This window comes from Talaromyces proteolyticus (assembly GCF_021365285.1).
Source record: "Talaromyces proteolyticus strain PMI_201 chromosome Unknown BGW36scaffold_4, whole genome shotgun sequence".
NCBI classification, from domain to species: Eukaryota; Fungi; Ascomycota; class Eurotiomycetes; order Eurotiales; family Trichocomaceae; genus Talaromyces; species Talaromyces proteolyticus.
In genome coordinates this window covers 882,459-898,347 of record NW_025764280.1, presented here as the reverse complement: position 1 = coordinate 898,347, position 15,889 = coordinate 882,459, and the positions used below count along the sequence as shown (strand labels likewise).

General features: G+C 49.4%; 7 protein-coding genes and 1 non-coding gene across 8 annotated transcripts; 4 read left to right on the top strand and 4 right to left on the bottom strand.

The window, feature by feature from the left end:
* Positions 1 to 465: 465 nt before the first annotated feature.
* Positions 466 to 1,199, top strand: BGW36DRAFT_292142 (oxidoreductase; the record flags this gene model as incomplete). The annotated part of the gene is made up of 2 exons (XM_046210891.1): positions 466 to 611; positions 665 to 1,199. The coding sequence occupies 2 exons, from the start codon at positions 466 to 468 to the stop codon at positions 1,197 to 1,199; spliced, it is 681 nt and encodes a 226-aa protein (XP_046074113.1).
* A 2-nt stretch (positions 1,200 to 1,201) lies between these two features.
* Positions 1,202 to 1,872, bottom strand: BGW36DRAFT_446941 (uncharacterized protein; the record flags this gene model as incomplete). Its single annotated transcript, XM_046221714.1, has 2 exons — positions 1,704 to 1,872; positions 1,202 to 1,649 (listed from the first exon to the last, which is right to left on the bottom strand). A coding segment is annotated over exon 2 (198 nt), but the record flags the coding sequence as incomplete, so codon positions are not given.
* Positions 1,873 to 2,851: 979 nt separating this feature from the next.
* BGW36DRAFT_357066 (uncharacterized protein) lies at positions 2,852 to 5,392 on the bottom strand (the record flags this gene model as incomplete). The annotated part of the gene is made up of 1 exon (XM_046213843.1): positions 2,852 to 5,392. One exon carries the CDS (start codon positions 5,390 to 5,392, stop codon positions 2,852 to 2,854), a length of 2,541 nt encoding a protein of 846 aa, XP_046074111.1.
* Positions 5,393 to 7,311: 1,919 nt separating this feature from the next.
* On the top strand, positions 7,312 to 7,400 carry BGW36DRAFT_t25. Its single transcript has one exon. It is a non-coding gene; the product is annotated as a tRNA-Glu (tRNA).
* A 62-nt stretch (positions 7,401 to 7,462) lies between these two features.
* BGW36DRAFT_316257 (maintenance of telomere capping protein 1) lies at positions 7,463 to 9,455 on the top strand. Its single transcript, XM_046212557.1, has 2 exons — positions 7,463 to 8,261; positions 8,317 to 9,455. The coding sequence occupies exons 1-2, from the start codon at positions 7,715 to 7,717 to the stop codon at positions 9,306 to 9,308; spliced, it is 1,539 nt and encodes a 512-aa protein (XP_046074110.1). The 5' UTR covers positions 7,463 to 7,714; the 3' UTR covers positions 9,309 to 9,455.
* A 170-nt stretch (positions 9,456 to 9,625) lies between these two features.
* BGW36DRAFT_357064 (putative acid phosphatase) lies at positions 9,626 to 10,668 on the bottom strand (the record flags this gene model as incomplete). The annotated part of the gene is made up of 3 exons (XM_046213842.1): positions 9,626 to 9,695; positions 9,750 to 10,606; positions 10,657 to 10,668. The coding sequence occupies 3 exons, from the start codon at positions 10,666 to 10,668 to the stop codon at positions 9,626 to 9,628; spliced, it is 939 nt and encodes a 312-aa protein (XP_046074109.1).
* A 1,610-nt stretch (positions 10,669 to 12,278) lies between these two features.
* On the top strand, positions 12,279 to 14,871 carry BGW36DRAFT_395505 (uncharacterized protein; the record flags this gene model as incomplete). The annotated part of the gene is made up of 5 exons (XM_046218050.1): positions 12,279 to 12,541; positions 12,598 to 13,681; positions 13,731 to 13,839; positions 13,887 to 14,215; positions 14,263 to 14,871. 5 exons carry the CDS (start codon positions 12,279 to 12,281, stop codon positions 14,869 to 14,871), a joined length of 2,394 nt encoding a protein of 797 aa, XP_046074108.1.
* A 380-nt stretch (positions 14,872 to 15,251) lies between these two features.
* BGW36DRAFT_395504 (uncharacterized protein) lies at positions 15,252 to 15,589 on the bottom strand (the record flags this gene model as incomplete). Its single annotated transcript, XM_046218049.1, has 2 exons — positions 15,252 to 15,456; positions 15,543 to 15,589. The coding sequence occupies 2 exons, from the start codon at positions 15,587 to 15,589 to the stop codon at positions 15,252 to 15,254; spliced, it is 252 nt and encodes an 83-aa protein (XP_046074107.1).
* Positions 15,590 to 15,889: the final 300 nt, after the last annotated feature.

The following is a 15,889-nucleotide window of genomic DNA, read 5'->3' as shown; positions in this document are numbered from 1 at the left end:
TTTTGTCCTAGTCAGCACGAAAACAATCCGCAGAGTCTCCTGGCGTCATACAGAGAGAGGTATCTGCTCTAGTCAAAATAGACCTGGTCGTCTGCAAGCCCTACTATGCACCTCGCGACCCGCAGATGCATTAACAGGTCACAGATCCACATTGTAGTTTGGTTTGTGATACCTCAGCGGATGTACAGGTCTTGGGGATCAAGGGGCACTCAACCTTTTAGGGACATCATAAGACGGATGCCTACTATCATTTAATCCTTCAATGCCCAATTCTTGAAAGGCATGCTCTTTACTAGAGCCCTCATCCCCAAGTATTATACTCTAGTCATGCGTCAGTCTCACATTTTCTTTCCTTTTGCTCTCGGCCAGCAGCTGGCCGCCCAGAACTTGGGCATTGGTAAATTATCTCCATCTGTAGAGTTTGAGCCCAACTTCGACACCACTGTCGAGGACCCTACTGCATCAATGATCTTCATAGAACCGGAGACAGAGACATCATTGCAGTGCCCTTTCCAGCCCTTTCAATCCTACATTTTCAGTGAGACACCACCAGTCGTATACGTGGCATCCTTTGTCAGCGACGAGGAGGCCCAGCATCTGATTCAGAACAGGTTTGTCTTTGCCCTCCCCATTCAACAAAGGCCGTTTCTTATCATATAACCAGCCAGCAAATGTTCACTCCTGCCTACGTCTACGGATCAGGTAACACGCAGATCGACACTACTTCCAGGAAATCTCACACAGCCATTCCTGAGAGAGATCATGTTGTTCGTTGCATCGAGCAACGAGCGCGTGTTAATCAACATTGGGAACCCGGTATGACGGTTGAAGCCCTATCAATGCAGCGATACCAGGAGAATGGATTCTTCAGGCATCACTATGATTCTTTCGGAGAAGGATTCAAAAAAGATCGGAAGAGTACCCTGAATGTGTTCTTGCACGCCAACTGCACTGGAGGTGGAACACATTTCCCCTACTTGCGTATACCGGAAGATAAGCGCTGGTGTCAATACATCGACTGTGAATCCGATCAGGAAGGGGTCACTTTCAAGCCGATTGCTGGCAATGCTTTGTTCTGGGAGAACATCCAAGCTGATGGGACAGTGTGGCCAGAGACGCTCCATGCTGGTATGCCAGTTTTGTCTGGGACGAAGATCGGATTGAATATTTGGACGTGGACGAAGGATCGTGTAATGTGAATAGCTGGTTCTTGCTCCGGCTCCGACTCACCAAGTATGCGCGTCTTTGCTATTCTCAATAAATCTCCATCATGACGGTGTTTTATGAGGCGATTCGCATCTCGTACGTATAGCGAACCAACGGCCTTAACCTGACGCTTTGTTTTTGGCTGACTTTTGCAGTCATTGGTGTTGTGAATCCTTGCAAAGTCACGGTGCATATCGCCTACTTCAGCCAGAGTGAGGCTTCCTTGATTAATCGTTTTTATACGGCATGCAAGACCCGGGCTCTATTCGTCCAAAATATCCTTTATACTCTCCATCGAGCATCGATTTTATTGATATAACGACGAAGTTTTTGTACGGTCGTACGAGGTGAGATTGACCCTGTCGTTGGTGAGCTGGGAATAGTGTCATCCTTTTCGTCATAAATTTTCAATATGTCACCATCGTCAGTAAAGTTTTGAGGCTCTGGTAATTTATTACTTCATAACCATAGAATTGATAAGAGGCCACCAAATTTACTTTTGATAATCATGTCATCTTGCAATCAGATACAGTAAGTAAGACAATTCTTTGATAAATGCCTATCCTAGGGTCATGATCCCACAGCAGGGACACATCACCCTTGAGACATGTAGATCGTCCTGAAGGTTGCGTCATGGTTTTTTGGGAGTAATCATTACTGTCGTTGATTATGTGGATCGTGTGGATCATGTTCGGCGGGATCTGGATTGCCATAAAACAATACAAAATTCTCACCGCCTATCACGTGCTCCGCAAAGCCAGCTTCCCACCAAGCACGACCCCATGGACTTGATATTTGGTAAAAGAAGAATATGAAATATGAAAAATTCGTAGTATTTTAGAAGAATCTAGAATGTATGTGAAAATATGGTCGATTCATCAGGAGCATCCAATCTGGGCTTGTTAGATGGATGCACCAGTAACGTTTAATTACATCAAAATAGATGCAGCTTCTGATGATGAAGTCTCAAAAAGTCAAGCTTTCGTAGTGAAGGGGAAAAAAAGGGACAGAACAAACGTGGCTTTGATGTAGGATATAGCGTATCCACGACCAATGCCATCACCAATACATGACAATAAACTCTGAGATGTAATGTACAAGAAAGGATGAAAACCCATCACTGCGGACATGCACCGAAGTCAGTCGACACCAGTGAAAGGAAGACTCAATAAGCCTAATACTCAGATGCAATGCTCTTTCCACGGACATACACCGAAGTCAGTCGACGTGAATACAATAGGGCTGAGTTAAAGTGCACTCAACGGATGATACAATCCAAGGACAAGGCTCCTATTAAGGCGAGATCGAGTCAACTTGGAATTGTTGATCCATAATGCGGCTTCTAGGCTTGTTTCCAAGAGCAATCATACCCAACGAAATAAAATATGAAATGTAAACCAAGCAGCCATATCAACTCCTATGCACTCAATCAAATGGACAAGGTACCGGAACGCTCATTAGATATCATGACAGAAAAGGAATGGATAATAATAGTACAGGCCCAAGAACAAAAGAAAGAAGCAAAATCCAGGATAATCCAGGAATCACAATAAATGATGTTACAGGGGTATTAGAGTTCTCATTCAAGGCTTCGAACAGCCTCTGCAGACTCAAAGACCAACTCGAGCGCAGCAGTCACTTCATACTAGCGTCTCTCGGTCTGAGGTTGTGGTATATGTGGCCCGTTCTGAGTATGCGGAGGCATACGAGGAGGTTCATATGGATATGTCGGCTTCAAATGTACGGGCTCGGGTGGAGGAGCAGGCTCGTGGCGATGGTGTGGTAGTCTAGGCGGAAACTGATATGGAGGAGGAAATCCAAGACCACGGGAATAAGGAAAGTAGCCTGATGGTGGGACATTCCAAGAAGGGTGGTTCATGTTTCTATCGAAAGCTGAGTGGACCGGTGGAAGAGATAACCCCGGCAGGGGCGGTTGAGAAGCTGAAGGTTGGGAAGGTTGAGAAAGATGAATTCGCTGAGGAGACTGTGGCGTAGGCGGCGCAGCAGACGGCGGGAAGCTTGGAAGGTTCATGGTTGATGAGGCTGGACCGGTAGACTGTGCAGGAGCAACTGCTGGCTGAATGGGTGCCGGGTGAATTGACAGTGTTGGCACCGCAGACGTGTTTGTCCTGGGTTGTTTGGAAACTGGGCCGTTGGTGCTCATGTTGCTTGCGGATTTCCGCTTGCGAGGTTTGGGTACGTCTCTCGGAGGTTCGGTACTCTTACGTTCCGCTTCTGCACGCCTGTCTGCCTCAATTTGAGCCTTCGTCCGCTTCGGGTTGCGGGTACGCCCCTCCTTATTGAAGCGCTTCCAGTGATCCAACATAGCTTGAGTTCTGCGTGGATTCTTAGATTTCGCGAGCAGCTTGCGCCGGTTCAGTTCATCAGTATCCACGACCTCGCCAGGCTGAACGAGGTTCGGGGGAAGAGCTGCCATTGCTGGAGGTGCCCCAGGAGTTGCCGGAGCCAGAGCGGGTTTCGGAGCTGGAGCTATGGCTGCTGGTCCAAGGCCACCAGCCTGCAAGTGTTGACTGGGCGTTGGGGTTTCAAATGGAGGCGTCATAGTATTAGCACGTGAAGGAGTAGAGCTGGCCTCCAAATGCTTAGGTATGATGTCTCCAGGTTGGAAATCCACAGAAGTACCTGGAGAGGTGATATGTGCGTTGTTCTGGATGGCATACGAGGCTCTGGAGATGCCGCCACGACCTCGGGCAGGTCGCCCACCGCGACCTCGACCTCGTGGTCCTGGACTCGGTGGGGCAGTTTTCACTTGAGGAGAGTCAATGGCTTTGACCGCGATAGACCGTGTGACACGTTTAAGACGTCGCCCTTCAATGTCGGACTCAATTGCGGGTGTAGCGCTATCATTTCCACTCATTTGCTTGAGCGCGGCAACCTCACTCTGAGGAACTTTGCGTTTTCTGTTTGTGGACATCCCACCATCAAAAGGATTCGCCGGCGGATCTTGAAATCGAGGAACGAATTCCTGCCCAAATTTGTGCATGGGTTTGAATCCGTCGGGATTTGGGTTCTGTTTGCCAGCCTCGACTTGCATTTTACGCAGCTGTGCGGCTGTAGGTCTGAAGCCGCCTTGTGTAAACGGGTCCTGACATCTGAATAGAGAATCCCTCTTTGGGTCCTGCTTCTTAGGGTCGTGAATGGTAGGATCATACTTATACCCATATAGTTGGGCCTCTTTTTTGTCTCGAAAGACCTCAGGAGCTTCAGGTGCGCGTGGGTTCGCCGACTTTTTCGTAGTCCGTCCGTTAGCCCTCTTGCCGAGCTCGTCGATAGCAATCCATTCATCTTGCCACGCCTTGAGCGCATGAGCGACGTTGGCAGCCACAGTGTGAAGTTCATCGGTAGACATTGCCTCAAAATTCCTAAGCGATCCCATGTAGTCTTCAACGGGGGTAATTTTCAAGAATTCTCCCTTCTCAGTTTTGCTGTCCAAGTAGGGATTGGGACGAGGTGGTATATTGTTCGCGCCATTCTTATTTGCAGCTTTTGATTGAGTATGGTAGATATGATACCACATTTGTTCTAGGTTTGCGACTTCGTCATCGTAGTCTTTACTGAATTTACATGCGTCGTGTATGTTCCAGTAAGAAGCAAGACGACGCTCTGTCAAGGCATGGGCTTGCTGGCGAGAGATACCATGGAGTTTACTTTGAGTAGCCATAGTAGCATCGGTCTCGAGGATAGTCTCAGAGATGCGACTATCAGCTTCTGGAGTGAGCTCATCAACATCGGTTGTGGTGGCGGTAGGGAAAATGGAATTTTTTGGGTCGGGTGTGCTTTCATTGTCGTTGACTTCGTCATCAGCTTCGATTGCTTCATCCACAACATCATCATTGACTCCATCAAATGATGATAGATTGGTGATCTGGGGATGTGCGGAAGCAAGGTGCTTGTCCAATGCATCATGCGCAGAATTGACACCATTTTCGGGCGTCTCAAAATGTTCAGAGCACCACAAGCACTTTAGTGGCTGGTTTTCAGATGGCGGAGGCGACAGTGAAGCCTCAACTGAAATGGCATTGATAGGCTTTTCGTCTTGCTGCAGGGGTTCGGAGTAGTGACGTTTGAAGACGGCTGACAGCTTGCGCTCATTGGCCCAACGCGGAGACAGCGGTTCATCGTCGTTGATGACTGGCGACATAACAGGCGACATTGCAGGAGACATCGCAGAAGCAGCTGTGATCTCAGGGATAAGCCGACAAATTAACGAGCGCAAGCAGCGCACTAATCAATTGCCGGATTCAGGGCGGCTGATGCCACCAGTCGCACGTTGTTGCGCCAGGAATCCTGGGATCTGTAATCTGATGTTAACAAGAGACGCACTAGTAGATAAACTGGGTCGGGGCAGGCCAGCAGCCAATGAGAGCGAGGCACCCGGATCCAGGCGAAGACTCGGCAGGCTTAACAAACACAAACGATGCAAGATCGAGCGAGTCCATCGATCCGGGCAGGGTAGGGTGAGGGTCATCGATACAGGAGAAATGTAGACATGGGTGTTTGATGCATATTAAAAACATTTGCAGGAGCAGACTGGTGCTGACAGACAGAGCGCGGTAGGTTGCTCGTGTGGGACTAAAAAAAGACAAAACGGGACCAGACACGCGAGATGATGCAACAACGTACCTTTCAATCGCAGATGCGGAGATGTAAAGAAATAAAAAAAATTAAGTTAGGTTTCAAGGCAGGTCCGTCAAGGACTGTAAGCTGCAGAGATCGTGGCGTAAGACAAGATATGAGATGGGTGATGTGAAGGGATTGTCGAGAGAAAAGCTGGGCAGTAGTAATTTAGTAGTGACGATCTCAGACTCTCAGGAGAGAGATGTCACAGAAGATCGTCGACGAAGACAAAAATCAATCAAGAAGGATCAAAAAGTAATAAAAGTAGAGTGTGTCTCGTCAAAGTCAGCAGAGACGATCGCGATTATCTGCAAGGGGAGTCTGGGGGTGATCGAAGGAAGAGAATTCTGGCTTTATAGTCAGAACAATAACAGGGACAGTCACGACGGGACAGCGACAAGCCCCATGATCCGCGCACGAAGGCGGTAAATAGAGTTGGAAGGGGATTAGGTGAGCTCAGGGAAGGGACACTCTGATGCATCGACGAGGACAGGATGCAGCCAGAAGGCAAAAACAGAAGGCCGACAGACAGATGAGGTAAAAGAGAAGCGACTTATCCAAACGGGCGATCGACTGGCAGAAGACCAGCAGTCGCCCGCTATGCCGCTTCGGGCCCTTCAGGTATAGAGCGACCAATGGAGACTGCCGTAGCAAGCGTGGGCCCCACCGGGCTTGGCACTCTTTGCCGCTGGCTCCTCTGTCTTCTACTCTAAATCAGGCCTTGCAAACGACATCTGCCGCCCTGTCCCGGTTGCTGCGCATGGCGATGCCTGGAAGCCTGCTCGATCTTGTTTTTGGGCGGATCAGAATAGTTTAGCAATACGGTTAATGGCAATAAATGGAGGGGGTGGACGCGGTGCGGCAGATTTTGCTGGCGGCATCAGCGTCCATGTCAGATTTTTGTACTTGCGGGTTTCTGATTGGCTGGATGAATGAGCTGGCGATACAGCGAATTCTTTGGTTGCGCTGAGCTGACAATGATTTCTCTTTTACTTGCATCAATTTGAATTGCACCGGTTGTAATTATGACGAGCATACAAGATATTAGGTCTACTTTTTTCCGTATTGTTTACGTACGGCTTATTCATACTATAGTGACAAGCCTTAGTTGATTACTCATTGTACCATATTCGCACAGCATTTTGACAACTGATTGCCAAGGCAGATGCGCTCAATTATCCTCAATTAAAAGCATTTTCAACTACATATGTACATAAATTAGTATATATAACAGACTATAAAGGTTCAAACGTAGCGAGTTCCTTGCGCCACCCATAACATAGACTTCACTGAGTGTCACTCACTCATTATGTGATGTCAACCGGATCATGATTTTTGTTAAAACCTAGGATTATTTTAGTAATCTCAATTACTCCAAATCAATGGATCAAATATGATAATGAGTATTCCTAAAAATAAAACATAAGGGGTATAGACTACTATAAGCCGAGACATAGCAAGAGTTGATCCGATATCGTCTAGAGGTTAGGATATGGCGTTTTCATCTTAAAATTTAAGGGACCGCTAGGGCCCGGGTTCGATTCCCGGTATCGGAAATTTATTTTTTATATTTATTTTTCTTTTTATATATAGAAATATGTTATACCATTTAGATCCCTTTATTATTTTTTCCCCCCTAACATCGGCTTTGCTGGATATCCGTCGAAGAACTGCAATTGATCATTGCATTTAATGTTCCAGATATATACTCTATATATATGTTTGCAGAAGCTTACTCAGGCGGAGCTACCCGAGCTGGCACGGGATCGCTGATACGCCGATACTCAATAACTAGTCATCAACATAGTTGCCGCCTGCCAGCTCGACCTCAACTTGCACGCGCTGTGTCTAATACCTCTGGCACTCCGCCATGCCTCCCAAAAGCGCAAAGCCCACGAGCGATGAGCTCCTCGCTCAATTCGACGATCTTGGCATCGACACCAACAAGAACACCGACAACAACAACAGCAACAAGCAGGCCAACGTCACAGATGCCCAGAAGGATCCTCTCGCCGAACTGGAAACACTCGCATCCCAGCGCCCTACGACACCACGCGTGTCAACCGAAGCTCGTCGGTCGAAACCCTCGTCAGGACGGACTAGTGAAGACAGGCCTGCCGTGAATCGCAAGTCGGAGGATGCGAGTGCACCTCATCCGGCTACTGTTGAAGAGGAGGGGCAACAGAATACATCATCAGCCGCGACGAATAATCCCCCAGCTGCGCAGGAGGCTCCTAGGGGCACTGCTGCTGGCGGTGGCGGTGGATGGTGGGGAGGGATCTTATCGACAGCAACGGCAACAGCATCTGCTGCAATGAAGCATGCCGAGGCCGCTGTCAAAGAGATCCAGAACAACGAGGAAGCGCAAAAATGGGCCGAGCAGGTAAAAGGGAACGTCGGAGCTCTAAGGGATTTTGGTGAGTATACTCTAGTATATATTTATACCAGTAAATGCTAACGACGAATGACTAGGAGGCGAATTGAGAACGCTTGCTCTACCAACCTTCACGTCGCTCATTCATACTCTTGCGCCCCCGATTTCTTCACATGAGAGATTGCAAATACATATTACACATGATTTATCAGGATATCCTAGTTTTGACCCTCTAATCTACGAGGTGTTTGCCCGTGTCATGGCACAAGTGGAGGGCGGTGATCTACTGGTAATCCAACGCGGACAGGAATCCTCCCCGCGACGAGGATCAGAATTCGGCTTCCAGGTTTCCACGGCTGGCTGGCATGATGGGCCCTGGTGGCGCACCGTCACCCCTGGAAACCCTCGCAACATCTCCGCAGTCAAAGGCACAGTGGAGGGAACGAAACTGGTGAGAGCTAGCGCCGAGTCCTACGCAACAGAGTACTACTCCTCTCGAGGTGGTGTAGAGGAAGCCGCGAAACAGGCCACAGCAGTACTCAGCGACTCCAACCCCGTTCGCAGCAGTGACATTTTCTTGGCTATCCAGGCGATCAGCCAGGCCAAGCCTAAGGAGCTTTTCCAAGCTGGGGCTACTGCGGAAAAGAGTCCAGCCGGAGGGGTCGTCGAATTGGCAGAGGAAGCCGATGAGGAGGTTCTCTTTGCAGTTTACCTGCACGACCCGGTACACGGTATTGCCTTCCACGCAATCTCACAGGCAATCCCACAGAAATGGGTGGACTGGCTCGATGCGTCAGTCCCAGCTGTCGAACCCAAGGATAATGAAGGCAACGCCGACCACAACAATATCCCCCGCGTGGTGGTCCCTGACGCGATCGCTGAGATTGTCGAGAGCGGCGGGGTTGACCCGCGCGAGTGGGTGGCAGACTGGATCGAAGAATCCCTGAGTCTGGCGGTTGGCGTGGTCGCACAGAGATATGTCGCGCGCCGCATGGGCGTCGGCGAGGGAGGGATTGCAAAGGGAAAGCTGAGGGCCGAGCAAACCACGACGGTTGAAAGTGGCGCTGGCGAAGCAGCACGGGCGCTTTGATTTTGTTACTCTGCTTGTGATTCTCAGTCGTCTCTCTTTTCTGCCCATCCATGTTACTAATGAATAATTTATTGCCAATCTTATCCTTGTCAAATAATCGATACCAGACTACGCCAGTACAATGAACATTACAGATTTTGATATCTGACTTTCTTTTATTAGTCTAGAATAATTTCACTGCATTAAGCCATGTCCAAGGCGATCTAAATGTCGTCTCTATCCGGGGTATCATTTGGCGGCAGTATGATACAAAGAGAAAGTGTCATCAATCATTCCATATGTATCCATCCAACATATGTGCATGTAGTATGTCGGTCTCAATTATCCAGTTTCAATTCTCCGCTGAATCCGGTAGGATGCCAGAAGTTCGCCAGGAGGGGGGTAACACTAGCACCATGTTAGTTGGCAACCGCAGAACAATATACTAAACCGAACACATACCTTGTATACCCATCTAGTACGGTGCGTGCATCAGTCCCTTCGCCACTCTCCTGCAAACTGCGCTTGATATCAGACAGTTCCGTGGACCACTGAAACTGGCGCTGCCGACACGCCACGCCGTTCTTCCCACCTCCATTCACCGCGCCAACCTCCGCATACAAACTCCCCTTTGACCAAACATTCGGTAGGGCACGCGTATACCGCACGGCGCGAGATTCTACATCCGCGCGCATCGGCACATTCAAATTGTACAGTTCCACCCTCTCATCCCAGTTCCGATACAAATGCTCAATCAGGCGCGCTGACAGCCGCGCGGCTGCGCGAATCACATCCAGTGCTTGCTCCTCCTTGCTGCCAAACGACAACGCAATACCCCTCTTCCCGCACGTCGCAGCCTCCAGCGCCCCGCCTACCGTCCCCGACGAGAGGTTGTAAATCGTCGATGCATTGCGACCATGATTCGGCCCGGATATCACTAGGTCGATGACGCCGCGGTCTTGGAAGAGCTCAAAGATGCCTAGTTGCGCACAGCTGGCCGGGGTGCCGTTGCTGACGACGACCCACTCGTGCTCGGCGGGGAGCAGATGCTCTTCTGAACTGGTAGGCGTCTTCGGCGGTGTTGTCAAGTTCAGATTCTTGGCTGCCGATTCCGTCCAGGTTCCGTCGTCGAGGAAGAGGTCTGGGTGGACGTATGTTGCTGTCAGGGAGGCGCCGATGATGTGCGCTTTTCCGATCCATGAGCGTGATTGCGCTGGGACGGCTACGGAGACTTGATGGCCTGCATCCTGTAGGGCGTCGACCAGCGGGCGCACATACGGCGAGAGCTTGCGAGATGGCGGGCCATCGTCGTTTACAACCTGTAGCAGTCAGCAGTGGATCGTTTATTGAATGTTAGTTTGCAGCGTACAAGGATGTGCATGATCATCAAACGAGACTAGAGTCTTGGGCGAGCGAGGCGAGTTGATGTCGTTGGGGCAGGGAGCTGTGAGCTATGTAGCTAACTACGCAGTAAGCAGCTTGCAGCTAGTCCATTCCAGCTTTCTGCTTCTTAAATACTGCGAATCTAGGCAGCAGATATTAAGCACGTCAATTGAGCATTGATGGTAATGTTGATATAAAGACAATAGCAGCCCGACAACCCGCACGCAGACCACAAGTGCGCTATTTAATATGTATCAAATGATATCAATTTATCTATCTCACCGGACGCGGCAATAGAATGGGGAGGGGCAGCTCGGAACACCAATTGAGCGCAATTGCCGCGGTTTCAGCTGCTCCAGTCTTGATCATTGCCAATAAGAATGGCTGACAGAGGCCAGGAGTGGTCCATGTTGGTTGATATTGATTCTTCGCGTCGGCTGCGAAATCAGAGACTGCCGTATGTGTATTACTCGGTGAACCAGGATTAATATGCGGAGTAGGCGTGACAGCATAGAATTACCGTATTTCAATTACCAACGTTCGCTTTTTCTTTTTCTTTTCTTTTCTTACTAATATTCGTCTCGAGGTATATTCTCACCTGATCTGCGCCGAGTTTGCCGCCAGTTGATGCCAGTATTATTGCTATCGCCTTGCCAGGCTCTTGGCTGCTCAGTATGCGACTTGGCATGCAGTCATCGCATCGTCCTCAATAATGGGATGCTGTGATTGTCGTCTTATGAGTAGGAAAGGATACGGTATTGTCACGTTGAGACATCGGGCGACTCCGGCCCGCCAATGGGAGCCGCCCGGAGAGTCGCTATGCAATACACAATACATCCATATAATCCATACTGATAGTATTCTCCAATTGGCATCAACAGATCAAGGAATAATCAGCTTCTATTGTTATTCTTATTGTAGGGCAGAGTCGATAAATATAACAAATATAATAATATCAAGAAATCTGCCAGCTTGTCTACTCGTGGATGCTAATAATAATGGATGCGTATGTAAAGTGGGACAATGCAGATTCTTATTATTCAACCGAATTTGCAACCTCAACAGCCCATCAATGGATTAGTGAGAGCCTATCTGCCAGACACGGGGGCGACTGTGTAACGCGACGATCGGAGTCCGTAGAGCGTTCGTAAATTTAATTATTTATATCGAACCGATTTACGAGGCGTGTCGAGGTATGCTAAGTTAAACAGAAGCGTTGTACGGGTACCTGATCCAGCGTCTGCGACCCAGTCAGAAAAGTCAACACAGTCAGACTGATCGAATAATACGATCACTATTATTACTCGCATTGTTTTGCTATCGCTGCACGACCCTACTGTACTCGTAATAGTAGCAGCAACTAGGCTGACTAGAGCGCCGCTGGGGTCGCCCACCCCGCTTGTCAGACCAAGGATACATACAGACTTTGGTTCGCCGACGGCGACGATTTTTCAATTCCTCTCCAAGACACCATCGCTCTCCTGGCCAACCCCGCCGACCACGAACCCCAGAACAAAGGCACGCAGCATCGCCTGTGTCGTGGGGACTTCTTCCACCGCGACATTCCCCTCAGCCCCTGCCCTTCGATCGGATTCACGCTGCCAACTGATGGACCGCGCGAGCACTGACTCCGCTCCGGGCCTCGACCCTAACAACTTCCTCGATAGCTGGGACTTCACCACCAACACCAACACCCATAATCCCAATTTCGCCTGGGACAAACATACTCTGGACAATCTCCCTGAGCTAGATCCGTACCAGGACTCCAACGAAGGCGATGCCGAGCTGCTCGAGTTAATCGCCGCGCAGGGTCCTCCCAGTCGCGACAGCCTCGACCAGTCCGTCATCGATTCCGCCAGTCTCGACTTCAGGTTCGTGTGACACCAATTCTGATGTGGATGCTGCTTTGGTGCTGACCGCTTGCTAGTGGCTCTGCAGGCCTCTCCGAGCGAGTGAGCTTCGTTGGAGGTACTTTCAGTCCGAGAACATACCAAGCTGCCGACGACACCTCGCTCCCTGACAATGGCTGGAACTCGTTCCAACTGCCCACCAACATGGGTCTAGCTATGCCTCTGGATGCGGCGTCCTACAGCAAGGAAACTGTCGATCCGAACGATGCCGTGATCGTCGATGATAACGAGTTCGGAATGCGCGGCATGTACCAAGACTATCAGCAACAACACCATACATTATCGTCTTATCAACAGCTGCGCCGGTCGTTTTCATACAATAATTCCAGATGGAACGATCGCGTCAACCACCTGAATGTGTTCGCTCAAAACCAGTTGCCCATTTCGCCGCCACTAGACGCTCAATCTGAGAAAGATAGCGTACAGATGAACAGCGCTGGACTAGATCAACAATGGTTCGCCGGTGTGGACATGTCGCATTCGACGAAATTTCCGGGTGAATACTCGCGCATGTCGCAGGGTTTGTCCACTTACGATGGCTCTCAGCCTGTGAAGCTTGAGCATTCGAATGGTTCAAGCAGCCCGTCTATGCCTGATAACAGCTCGATTGCTTTGGACGCCTATTCGATTGGTAATAACGATATCTCCATTACATCAGAGTCGGCCACCAAAGATGACCTACAGGTGGTGGACTGGGATGAGCCAACCTCGCAGGACAACAGCTTGGCAGCATCGCCGGAATTTCCGAAAGTGAGCGGGTTCATGGTAAGTCAGGATTTGTCGGATATTTCGCCCATTTCCCTGGAAGCAAACAGCCAGAGCCTCCCGCCCCGCCACACTCTCGGGTTGCAGCCTGTCTCTGGCGCGCGCAGGCGGAAACAGCGTGGCTCGGTTGTGAGCATTGAGCAGATCCACAAGCCTCTACCCCTTCAGATTGTTCAAGAGGATGGACTAGGCGGTGCCATATCGTCGGAGGATTTTGTATCTCCTCCGCGAGGTGCTCGCCGTAAGGGTCCGCTCAGTACTGTGGGCAGAGCCAATGCGGGATTGAGACGAAAGAACAAGGACACTTGTGTCCAATGCCGCCTGAACAAACGAAAGGTATGTAGAGTTCTAAGTTGGAGGTTCCATTCAATTAATTATCGTACAGTGCGATGGCAATGCTCCTTGCGATGCCTGTCGACCAACTCTTCACGAGCAGCCTTGTGCACGCGCTTGCTTTGCCAGTATTGTGGAATACGGCACTTGCAACTACATATGTGAGTACTCAGGCATTCAGGTTAAGACCACATACTAACGTCTACAGCTCAACGAGCCATCAACCATGTAACGCGTAACGGGACGGATCAACGAGTTAGAATTGAGATTCCATCGGCATTCGACTTGCACAAGCTAGTTGCCTTCTTAGGCGAACGGCGCGGTAAATTTAATATCCGCGCTAGTCAATCCTGGGGCTCGCTTTACGTTCTCGATCTAGGAGAGACGTACAAGTTTTTGAAAGGCTTGAGCGAGTATAGCGACAACTCACAGTCGACGTTCTTGGAGTTCATTGACCACCGCATCATCGACTCGAAGGACAAGTCCAAGAACTGGCTCAGCTGCGTCAAAGACTGCGATCCGATGAATAACGTTTACGTGAGTTATCCTAGCTTCTACACAGAACTCCATCTAATTAGAACTAGCAACTTCTTTCACAATGGAACAACATGCCCAGCCGCGCTTCATATAGCTTCGTCTCCTTAGACGGCTCGTCTGAGGAGCAACTCATGGATGTTAGCAGCGCCGAAGACCGCGAGGACATCCTTCTCGCCGCCCAGCTATCCCGCATCGTCTGCCGTATGCTAGAGGTCGAAGGCTTCCGCAAGCTAGAACGCGACTTTTACAACATCAAATGGAAGCGCATCACCCCTGACGCCCATATGCGATTCCTCGAGGAACTGGGCCACATCCTCCTCTCCCTGCGCTGGCGCGTCTCCTGGTGGCGCCGTCTCGGCGATGGTGGAGCCAACCCTGACCCCAGCCAGCAACACTATGTTGACCGCGTCGACCATTTATGTCAGATCCTCTACGTATACTACACCAACGTCCTCGCAAAACTCCCATCCTGGTCCGCCTCCGACACTGCCCTGAAGGGGAAATGGTCACGATACGCCGACACCGAGAATGAGATCTGGGACGACTACCCTGCCGACACCACCGAGAACGGCTTCGTTCAGTGGATGGCGCGTGGGAGAGAACTCATTGAACAGGCCGGCAGTCCACACCGTGTATCGAGTCACATCAAGACGTAAACACAGCAAAAATATCAAAAAAAAAACCAAAACGTGACCAGAATATTCTTCTCCTTTCTTTCGTCGGATCTTTGGAGCAGTGGATATAGATACCCAGGGCAAGCGACTTTCCGGCGTACTATGGTTATGTGGATAATGATATGATTAATGATTCTTCTTTTCCGTTTTTACATGTATCTACTTTAATTTCCGCTGTTGATCGATACATTACATTACTTCATGGACATAGCACTTGATTTATTATCACTTGAAAATAGATCCAATATTCATCCACAAACGCCTAATCCCTAAATATAATATAACGCAGAACCATCCAACATGCTGATCTCATAACTATATACACCCCTTCCCATCCTATCGTATTTATTGATATGTCTCCTTTACTTCTTCTTAAACTCCGCCCTCTTCTCCTTCATCCGCTCCTTCTTCTCATTCGTCAACAACTCCATATGCCCCGCGCGCGCCGCCAGACTCCGTTCTGTCTTAGAAATCAAGCCCGACGTGAGCTTTTTCATCGTCTTGCGCTGTTTCGCGATCGAGGCCTTTTTCGGCGCGATTACCCGAGGGCCGAGTTTTGATGATGACCTATTATTCTCATCAGTACGACATATAAATATATAAATGGAATGGTTGGATAGAAGGGAAAGGAGGGAGGCGTTGGGGGAGTTTACTTTTTGGGGTTTGTTGTTTTGGCCTTTTTTAATGAGCCCTGTGTCATGGTTGCGATTGGAGGAAGTTTGGGGTCGAGGCAGGGAGGTTGGATGATATTATTTCGGCGGTGGATTGGCTGAATTCGTGGGAGAGTGTTAATGAGCTGTAATGAGGTCTGATATCAATGTTGATTGAATCTCAAATTTCAAGTTGAGAAAATCCTTATCGCGGCTTATCAGTATCACGTGACACCCGATATGGGGGGCATTCCATACAAGGTAATTTTTATCATGAATATCATTGAAGGATTGGGAAGAGGTGGGATTATATATTTATTGTTGGGATTGAGTGTTTACTTCTCATGTAT

Coding starts and splice junctions, on each gene's coding strand:
- BGW36DRAFT_316257 (XM_046212557.1), top strand. CDS start 7,715: ATGCCTCCCAAAAGCGCAAAGCCCACGAGCGATGAGCTCCTCGCTCAA. Junction 8,262..8,316: donor CGGAGCTCTAAGGGATTTTG/GTGAGTATACTC, acceptor ACGAATGACTAG/GAGGCGAATTGAGAACGCTT.